The sequence below is a fragment of the Antrostomus carolinensis genome, unplaced genomic scaffold, assembly GCF_000700745.2.
Source record: "Antrostomus carolinensis isolate BGI_N321 unplaced genomic scaffold, ASM70074v2 scaffold13194, whole genome shotgun sequence".
Classification (NCBI taxonomy): Eukaryota; Metazoa; Chordata; class Aves; order Caprimulgiformes; family Caprimulgidae; genus Antrostomus; species Antrostomus carolinensis.
The window spans coordinates 16,443-27,345 of record NW_010308765.1 but is presented as its reverse complement, the minus strand read 5'-3'; the positions used below and the strand labels follow the sequence as shown (position 1 = coordinate 27,345).

The 10,903-nt window shown below is 43.7% G+C and overlaps 1 protein-coding gene across 1 annotated transcript; it reads right to left on the bottom strand.

Moving 5' to 3' along the window:
- Positions 1-6,941: 6,941 nt before the first annotated feature.
- TMEM52B (transmembrane protein 52B) lies at positions 6,942-10,259 on the bottom strand. The gene is made up of 5 exons (XM_010165885.1): positions 10,206-10,259; positions 9,507-9,550; positions 8,762-8,800; positions 7,644-7,810; positions 6,942-7,192 (listed from the first exon to the last, which is right to left on the bottom strand). Exons 1-5 carry the CDS (start codon positions 10,257-10,259, stop codon positions 6,942-6,944), a joined length of 555 nt encoding a protein of 184 aa, XP_010164187.1.
- Between the last annotated feature and the right edge of the window lie 644 nt (positions 10,260-10,903).

Here is a 10,903-nt window from a genome sequence, read left to right as displayed (position 1 = left end):
TTCAACAAGGCCAAGTGCAAGGTCCTGCACCTGGGTTGGGGCAATCCCTGGTATCTGTGCAGGCTGGGGAATGAAGGCATTGAGAGCAGCCCTGCAGAGAAGGACTTGGGGGTACTGGTGGACTAAAAGCTGGACGTGAGCCGGCAATGTGGCTTGCAGCCCAGAAGGCCAACTGTGTCCTAGGCTGCATCAAAAGCAGCGTGGCCAGCAGGTTGAGGGAGGTGATTCTACCCCTCTACTCTGCTCTGGTGAGACCCCACCTGCAGCACTGCATCCAGTTCTGGAGTCCTCAGCACAAGAAAGACATGGATCTGTTGGAGCAGGTCCAGAGGAGACCACACAAATTATTAGAGGGATGGAACAGCTCTGCTATGAAGAAAGGCTGAGAGAGTTGGGGTCATTCAGCCTGCAGAAGAGAAAGCTCCGGGGAAACCTTATTGCAGCCTTTCAATACTTGAAGGGGGCCTATAACGAAGATGGGACAGACTTTTTAGCAGGCCCTGTAGTGACAGGACAAGGGGTAATGGTTTTAAATTAAAAGAGGGGAGATTTAGACTGGATGTAAGGAAGAAATTTTTTACAGTGAGGGTGGTGAGACACAGGCACAGGTTGCCCAGAGAGGTGGTAGAAGCCTCATCCCTGGGGACACTCAAGGTCAGGCTGGACGGGGCTCTGAGCGACCTGATGTAGTTGAAGATGTCTCTGCTCACTGCACGGGGGTTGGAGTAGATGACTTTTAAAGGTCCCTTCCAACCCAAATTATTCTATGAGTCTATGATTCTATGATCTTTAACATAAATAGGAGAGATATGGAGAAAATACATTGACTTAGTTGCAGATATGCTCAGAGGGTGGCAAGTCCCAGATAGTCTTGCCTGGCACAGGAATGTAAATGGTCATGGGAGAGAAAACTCGCCTACGTTTATAATCCAGGCATGTACAGCTGAGCCTGTCACTTTAACCTGCCTTTGTGGTCAGTGGTGGTAAATAGGTGTACTGGGGTGGGATTTTTCACACTGGAATCATGACTTCTACTTTTGGATGGCTGAAGTGTGCTCCCAAGAGCTCTGGCAGATGCTTTAGTGTCTAAGCTTTTGCTACTCCATATGGTATAATGTGACCTCCTGCACAGCTCAATGGGTGCATGCCTGAATCTTTTAAGGGTAGAGCAGCCCACAGTGGGAATGGCACTGACCAGTGTGTCCCAGCCTTCACTGATTCACATTCATAAGGTTCATACAGGAAGCATCAGCAACTTGTTTGTCTTAGGACAAGTCAACATTTCCCCGTGGTTGCAGGTAGTGTCAGAGGGATCTCAGAAGGGTGAGTCAGAGGAAAGGCATTATTTTTGTGCAGTGCCATAGCAACTTGCCTAGACTGAAGGAATCCCAGGGTTTAGACCTGGAGAAAATTCCAGTTTCATGGCATTGCACCTTAATATAATACCTGTGTTTGGCCTCCTTGCTTCCTAACTGCCTGCAGCATGGCAGTTGCTGAAGTGTATTGAAGGACTGTAGTGATGTAGATGCCTCTTCCTGAAGGACAAAAGAGAGGAAATTTTCTAGCCTGTTTCCCCAGGCCACCAGCCCATTCTGGTAATTTTAAAAGACTGATCTCAAACTCCTGTTGTCCTTTAAATTGCTGTTTCCATCTCCAGGACTATACACAAGACAGCTGAGCTAGCATCTAGTTTGAATTTCTGTTGACAAATCAGAGAGGAGTTTCAGGGTTCTTCCCTGGTCTGATACAAAGACATGGCCTGCAAGAGCTAGATGACTTCTCCTCCTCCAACAAATCCCACGTGAGGATCACAAATCTCCTTACTGAGCTCTTCCTGCCCCGATGATGCAGCCCTGGATGTGCAACCACAAGCCTCACTCCTCCTACTTCCCTGCTTCCTCCCCATCAGGCACTGAATTCCCAGCCCTCTCCTCCAGCTCCATAATAACAATAACATCACTGGCACAACAACAGGCAGGAAGATGATACATGCAGAAGCAGCGACAAACAGCTAATCATCTGACTTAGAGTTCTTATTAAAATGTCAGCCCATGGGCATGTGACAAACTCCACATTCTGAGTTCACGTGCTAGAGGGAGGGACTGGAAATGGGCTTGGCTAATTTTTCTGCTCTGGACTGCCAGCACAAAGTGGTCCATGGAGTGGCAGAACAATATCCTCTTAGTGTATGGCTGTGTCTGCAGCTCATGTAGGCAGAGGTTCACTTTAAAAGGGATTCGCCAACCCATTACCAGTGCAGTAGCCTTAGAAGCAGGAGAATCTTGGGGCAGGGTTTGCAGCCCGTGCTGTTGCACAGAGTGGTCCAGGGGCACTGCTAGGAGCTCAGCAGTGCACTACTGTGAAGTGAAGCTAGGTTAGGTATCTCTACACAACTGGCTAAAATTATGTGAATTAAGGATAAAAATATCTGTTATTTGCCCTGTGTTTCTTGGAAATGTCATCTAGGTGGGTGTCTCTTGGGAACCCCTTGGAGCTACTGTTCAGCTAGCTGTAACTCTGGATTCCCCTGGATATTTCTTTCATTAGTACCTGCCCTTGGGTACTTATTCCATTTGTAACTGCAAAAACTGACTTTTTTTTTTTTTTTTAATCTTTATGTAGTTTCAGATATCAAAGTGTCTTTTGTCAGAAAACTCCTACTTTGTAGTCTGAATGGTGATTAAACCACAGAGTGTGTACCTGAAGTCACTTGTGATTCTGCTGTGTTTGATGTTCGTTCACGGTACAGTCCTTGCCTGGTGTCTCTCCTGAACCACTCGTGACTGGTCACCAGTTTCACTTGACACTGGATCTATGTCTCAGAGGCAGTATGGGCACATTGGCCCTGGGTGAGGGCACAGGGTTCATCACTCCCAGTAAACAATGGCTAATTGTGTAGATGTTTTCCTTTCCTCTAGGAAATGTCTCTGTATTGTCTATGCTGAACTCCTGCCTCACTGCTTTATTTTTTACAGCTTCTTATTTTTCACAAAAAAAAGCTGCTCATTCCTCCCAAACTGATTGCATGGCCCAAGTTGCTTAAATGCATACAAATTATGTTATGAAAAGATTAAGGAAAACATCTTGGTGTGTGGTGAAAAGTGGCAGTAAAGGACAAAACCCCAATCTGAATAACACAAGTCTGAGAGCCCTTCGTTCCAGCCGTGGGTTTGGAGTGGCCTATTGGGACAGGTATCATTGCTACTTACAGTTATGGGAAAAAAAAGGAGCAACGAAACAGTGGGGCAAGTGGGGTGTTTCTGAAGACCAGTCTTTCTCAAGCATCACATATTCTAGGGGAACCTAAGGCTAGCATCAACAACTCCTTTGCAGCACCTCGTGTCCTTGTACTGTTGTTGTTGTTCCAGCCCAAATTACTCCATGTGCAGGCTAAAGGTAGCCAGGAGAAGCTGGTTACTCTTTCTCCTTTGAGATCACTTGTCCTGTGCTTGCTTGGATCCCACCCTTTTCCCAGTGTTTGGTCAAGGTTTGAGTGAACACGCGAACCAAAGCCGAGCCAAGAGCCAGTGACTTGGTTATGATATAGTTATCTTCAGTACTTTGTGCATCATTTTCCCCGCCGAGCCAAGAGCCAGTGACTTGGTTATGATACTTTGTGCATCATTTTCCCCATCTACAGATGGAATACTAAGGCTTGTCTGATGCATAGGCAGCGTGACAACATGGGTAAAGTCTGCAAAGGGCATGGGGATCTTTGGATGCAGATACTTAATTATTCATAACTAAAAAGAATTGCTTTTGTTGGTATTCCTTCCCTTGTTGTGCAGGATATTGGATTGCTCTGCGGAAAATAAGTACTCCAGTGCAGCCAACTTGACACCAGTGGCTGTACACAGCAGCTGAACAAACCCTAAAATTATTTAATGATTAACAGAAACCTTTTATTTTTTTCCCAATGTATATTATTCTGCATTTGTGAGAAATTCATGTCCCTATTGCTCTTAAGCATGAGGAAAAGAGTTGCTACTTCAGCATTTGGAGAAATGTTGCATGTAAACATTAGTTCGTTATGTTTAATAATATTTAATATTTAATTTTCAATCTGAAAGCATAGAAGATTTCAAAATGCTTCTTGGCTGATGTAATACCACACACAAAGTGTGTTCAATGTCTAGACTCAACAGTGAGATGCAACCACCATTAATGGAGTAAAAAAACCAGCTGAATACTGAGGCAGTACCAAGTAGCTTTTTATCTCAGTAAATAAATAAAGTTGCTGTATTTTTAGGCGTGTGGTCCTGCTTTTTCACAAAGTACATGTGATCTTTATTGACTCTGTCCTTATTTTTAGATTGTTTGTGAGAACATCTTTGAACCATAGCAGATCTGAGGATGGGAGTAAAATGTTTCCAGTCACTGACACCTGGTCTTTGCTTTCATACACCACCTTCTATGGTTAGATAGTCTGTCTGTAGATCTGCTTCTGGTTTTTGTTTGTTTTAATCTGGTGTTTTATCATGTCTTATGGGCTCTGAATGGCAAATTCCTTGCAAGAGTTAGAAATAATTTCTCTGAAGTTGCTCATCTGAAGTCAGTTCAGTAGGAAACAATCCCTGAGCAAGTGAGGTTATATCTATCAGTATTGTCACTTGAAATATTTTTGGTGTCTTGCCAGTGGAAAAAAAAATGGAGGGTACCTGCTGTAGCACCTAACAAATAAGAGTGAGCCAAGCAAAGAAGGATGTGAGCAGGCGGGAAGGGACAGGAGAGTTAGACAATAGGGGCTCTGGCCAAGGGAAATACGCTGAAATCAGCAGGTAATTCCCAGCTCTGGTTATACGGGACCTGTAACTTTTCCCCTTGAAACTGAGAAAGCAGAGGTGGTTTGAGGCAGAGGAGGAGAAAACGATTAATTTTAAACCTTCCCTTTTTATTGAACATCTTAGAATTAAAAAAAAAAAAAACCCAACAGTGCAGTTATTACTGCAAATTGTTACAAACTGCACATTCCTGTTTGTCCGGGCAGGAGTGCTGCCCCGTGGAGCAGGGCTGCCATCTCGTGTTAGATACCCACAGGGCTCCGGGCTGGGAGGCAGGAGGAGAGGGCTGGAGGTGGTGAAGGAACGGTATGTTCCCCCTGGAAACGATTGTGGAGGCTTCCAGGAAGTTTCTGGGCTTGATAGTGCTTGACACATGTTCAGCAGATCCAAATATCTCTGCCCGCTTCAGGCTTTTACTGTGGAGTAAACAAGAGTTTTCCAGGAAATGTTCTGCTGCTTAGTGGAGAGGTCAGGCTTGAACTGGACTTCAGAGAGCAGCTGATGAAATAGATCACTCTAGTAGATGTTCCACTAACTTTATTATTTCAAGCATGCTGTATACCAGAAGAGACATAGCCTTATATGTCACTTACTCATTTATTCCATTCCAGTTTATCACTCATTCATGGTACAATCAGGTAATAACTAGGCAATTCAGGAAGAAGCTTGTGACCTAGGAAATCAAGACCCTCATTAAATTCCCTTGGATTCAAAATCCTGTGACTGAGCAAGGTCTGGAACATCATCAAAGGTGTTTTGGTCATTCAGTTCTGCTTTACGCTATCCCTGAAGCTATTTTATCAACCTTTTCTAGAGTCTGACATGGCTGTAATCTCAAGAGCAGTTATGTTCCTAAACATATCTGGAGACCTGGTCCTTGTTCTGCTTATCCACAAAATAAACATACTTTCTGTATTTTCATAGGAGCATTGTGAAGATCAGTGTATTAAGGACAGTGAGAATTTGGGTACTCCAGTAGGAAGGGCCATGCAGGCACTTCAGAAAGATGGGATATCTGTGACCTGTGCATTCATACCAACTTTAACATATACATGTAATTCATTCATGGCATCTTATCATCTGGTATGGATGTCCTTCTGCTCTAATGTTTTCTGTTGCTGAACCTGGGGTAGAGACAATACTGATGTAGTTCAGCAGTCACTTTCTCATGAGTACCTAGTCCAAGAAAACATTTTACAGATGGTCCATAGCTGTGTTCATCCAAACATTTTGATTAATATCTCTGGAGGATTCAACATATTTGTATTGATCAGGACAGACTCACAAATTATTTCCATCTGAGAAATGGCTTAAATGTTTTAAATGGTTTTACTTAGTTTGATCTACTTTTGACAGCAACATTAAGAATAATTAATAAATGATAGAATGTGAATGTAACTAAAATATGATTGCACTTTATTTCAGGGAGTAGTGTTCCTGCTCCTCCCTTGTTTGATCTGTTTTTTTAAATTCAAATACAAGAGCTTGTGACTGCTATTTCAGAATTGCTATATAGCATATTCAGAACCAGTCTGTATTAATTCTCTATATCCTGTAGGGCATTTAGGGCACTATACTGCACATACTATACTATCTTTTGCTTACATGCAGATTTGCAGATTACACAGCTCCTTTTTTGTTTTTTCCTTTTTTTTTTTTTTAATTTCCTTTTTTTTCCTGAAATTTACTATAAATGGTTGGCACTTCTGAGAAGTTTGGTGTTATTATTGGGTATTAAGACCTTCTCATATGTCTTTCTTTTTCCTGTTGTGAAAAACTCTTTGCCATACTCAGGAAGCTTAGGCTGGAGGCAAGCAGAATGAGATAGCATCTGCAATCTCCCTGCAGCTTACTAGCCTGCAAAGTGGCTCAGCACCTCCATCCTGCTGCCTGCTTGTTTATGCAAAGGATGATACTAGTGACGTAGTGATATGTGTGTGTATAATAAATGGACACAGGGAAGGCCAATTGTCCATTAGCTCAAGGAGGTGTCAACAGGAGCTGTCAAAATATGCTGGATCTGCAACTATTTTAGTCTCTTTTTTTTTCCCCTTTCTCATTAGACTAAGGACGTTAATCTGATATTCCTAACCCCACTCAGAAGAATTAGTCTCTGCACGTAACTATTCTGTGTTATGTGCCATTCAGTAAAAATGGGCGCTAGTGTCCTGGGAAGGCTGGCTGGGCATCCTTGCCCTCGGCAGATGCCTGCAGTTTTTCCTCCGGCACTGGATCCAGGTCTGGCACTTTCTGCCCTGCCTTGGCGACTGTGAATCTGCTCATGTGCAGAGCTTCTTCGTAGACTGGAGGAGTGTCTGATGCTGGGAGGGGTGGTGTTCCCTGCCCGGCGTTATGGGAGTGTGCCACTGCTAATATCCTCCTGGCAGCAGGCCCAAACACGGAATGGAGAGCTGAAAGGCAGGAGACAAAAGCTGTTTGCCTCATCCTGAAAGCACGATGCAATTAGAAGAGGACAAGTGTATCTGCAGCACACAGGGTTTTCTCTCCTCACAGCTTGAATGTTTTCCTTTTCCTCCCTCTTCATCCTTCCCTAAAAAGGGGGGGGTGTGAAATCCCATCAGCAACATCCCACAATTACTCCTTCCTCATATGCCACCAGGGCCCATAGCTGCCCTAATTCCACCCAAACATGTCTCACAACTGATTCACCATCTGGTGGCATTTGCTACACGAAGCCTGGTGAGCACCTTAATCTGTGCTACGTACAGATGCTGCTTTCCTCGCATCCTGCCATGAACTTCCCCCTGCCAGCCTTGGGGTGCTGCAATCTGGGCTTTTTACAGTGCAGACCCTCACGCTGGGCTGTACTGATGTCCCCAGCCTCTGTCAAAGCCAACTCACAGGTAATGGTGCTCTGGAGGGTGCTGTCATGATCAAAAGCAATGACGGTGACCTCGTAGGGCTGAGGACCTGATTCCTCCCCTCTCTGGCGGCAATGAAAACAGCATCTCACGCAGACAGAAACCAGGCCACACAGGAGCAGCAGCCCACCGATCACCACCACCAGCCTGGAAAGGGAGAGGACACAGAATGAGGACAGCAAGGCTTTGTTTGCAGGGCACCTTTTAAGGTCTCTTCCTGCTTGAAGTAGGACTAACCTCAAAGCTAGACATGGTCATTTGGAGCCTTGTCCAGCAAAGTTTAGACAGTCCCCAGCGATGGAGATCCCATGTCCCCTCTGGGCACCTGTTCCAGTGCTTCACCACCCTTGGGGGAAGTATTTTTTCCTTCTGTCTAATCAGAATTTGCCTGGATGCAGCTTGGCCAGTTGCCTCAGGGCCTACTGCTGAGCACCTCTGGGAAGACTCTGGTTCTATTTCTCTCTAGATCCACTTCAGGTAGTAGAAAACTGCCATTGGGTTGCCCCCCAGGCCTCCTCCAGGCTGAACAAACCTGGTCCTTTCAGCCCCTCCTCATACTTCGTGTCCTCTGGACTCCTGACCATTTTACTGGCTCTCCAGTGGACTTACTCCAGTTTGTCAGCATCTCTCTTGTACTAAGGGACCAAGACTGGACTACATATTCCAGATGTGTCCTCATGAGTGACAAGCAGAGAGGAAAAATTGTGTCTCTTAAGGTACTGGCTGTATTATTAATGCAGCCTTGTAGATGTCCAACAGCTACCATCCTTTTCAGTCTTGTCCTGTTGAGAATTACTAAGGAATCATACTGAAATTACTTTAAAAATGTGCATTTCAAAAGGCATATTGTGCCATTAATGCTTTATTAATGTTGTTCACCTGACTAAATTAATATGTGGAATAAAAAAGGAGGCTGGTAAAAAGGCTTTGTTAAAGACGATGTGATAGCTAAGGGGTTGCCTTACTACTGTAGAGCATTAGTGTCCTAAGGGAAAGCAGGGGTGGCATCACACTTGAGTGGGTCACATTTAATCCCACTCTTTGCTACTGGAATTGTCCAGTGATGCAGATATTTAAAGTAAACATATGCCGTCTTACCAGATGTACCACAAATGGTCCCACTCCGTACCTGAACAGCTGAGGAGAAGAGGGCACAACATGTAGTTAGCCACAGAATGCCAAATAAATGGGAAGATCCCTCCTGTACCTGAGGGATCTGCATCATATTATAATTTCTGAACTTTCTTTCTTTTATATATATTTTTTCACAATTTAGTCTGCCCAACCGTGTTATCTCTTGCTTTGTTTTTCTCTGACTTTGTCTTTGATTTCTTTCTGGCCCTGTGGGTACATTTTGGATGCTGTGTGGTATGTTCCTTTAGTTTTAGTTAGTAGATTTGCCTGTGCATTTTTAAAGACTTTTTTTTAGTAAAAAAAATCCTCCTAGGCAATTTTTCACATTTGTTTTGTCTTGATTTCTGTTATTCTTACAAATGACATCACCAAGAGGAATATTCACCAAAGCACTATATTTCAAATCATTTTTCAAGGAAAAGTAAATTCAAAATTTATAATCTCAGCCAATCAAAATCACACCAGAAAGCTCTTAACCAGTTGCCCAAATAGGTAGCAGGAACAATACCATATGATCAATATGTTGAATAGATAGTAAAAAATACAGTTCACATTCAAAGCAATGGAAATTTTATCTGAGTTTTCAATAGCTGCAGTTAAAGTAAGCTTTTCTGGAAAATGTCAGCTACCATGTCATAACACTGGTGTCCACTACTGCCTTTGTCCTTCATTGTCTTCTTAATGGAGAGCAAGATTAACAAATACTCACAGTTCAGTGTTGAGACAGCCTTCCTCACCTGTCACTTGGGGGAACTAGAAGGAGAAAACCAAACAAGACACAGCTAGAGTGAATTAAGTCTTTGTCATATGCAGCTTTTATCTGTCACCTGGACTATTACCAGTCTGAATCTCCTATGGTAAGGAGATTATCTGTAACCTGTTATCTATCTTCTATTGTTTCCATCATATATTCTGCTGTAGATTTGAAGTTATTGTGATGCCAACTGCATTGTTTCCTATCTTAACCTCCCCTAGTCATTAAAATCGTACTTAACACTGTTCCCAGCCCAGACCCCGACTTACCTTCACCCTCACCACAGGTCTCCCTTTCCCCTTTCCCATAAGCTAGGTTATGCTACAGATGTGGATCCTTTTGCATGCTCAAATATTAAGAACCTTTAAATGTCCTCCTTCATGTTATACCCACATTGACTCAAATTCTGCTCTGTCCCTCCAGCACTCCTACCCTTCTCATTCCTTTTCCTTGGGTAACCAGACTTCTGTGTTACTATCCCTGGAATAGCAGCAAACAGTCTTCTCTTCTGTGTGTGTACCTTTTATATGTCCAGTTGTTTCTAATATCACAGAAATTATTGTGACTGTCAATTGCTAATGCCCCTCCATCTTTCCAAGGTAACTCCACATCTGAGCAGAGACCCCATGAAAAGGAAACTGAGATATGACTTACCCATAAGAAACACCCTAAAACAAAGCGTATCATGAATGGGCTATGCATCCCCATAGGGTGTTTGTGAGGCCTCTTGGTGTCTCAAGATGCTTGATGTCTTCTTGTCCTTTCTTGTTTCAGTTCATCCTTACCAGTCCACGGACCAGGAGAAGGAGCAGATTCCTTGTTGTGTGTTGAATACAATCTCTTCTTCCTGCTCTACCTTTTTCTGTCCTCTTCTGGGTCTATCCTTTTTCTCTGCCCTTCAGGTATTTGCTTTCTCTTCCCCTCTTTGTCAGCTCCTGGCAACTCCTGTTTGTTTCTGCCTGTCTCCTTTTGTTATTCTCTTGGCGTGCTTCTCTCCCTCTTTTGAAGGGATCTCTAAAGCCTTCCAGTCAGATCAGGAGAAAAGCAGTGGCTGCAAGTTCTTACTTTAGATGTTGAACTAGTTCAGTGAAGGGCATAATGAGATCTCTGCAGACCTGACCCTTCCATTCTGTGAGCAGAAAGGGTCTCTGAGTTTGTTCATTCCCAATTATTCCTGTCCCCGCCCCTGCCCTGAGGGCAGGTGGGTTGAAGGTCATGTTATTGACCTGTTTAAATGGAGTTCAGATTCCTCTCCCTCCTCCAGTACCTTTTCTGCTCTTGCACTCACATTGTCTATTGACTTTAGCCATATGATCAGCATCCAGAGTGTACGTTACAAATGAGATGCTCCT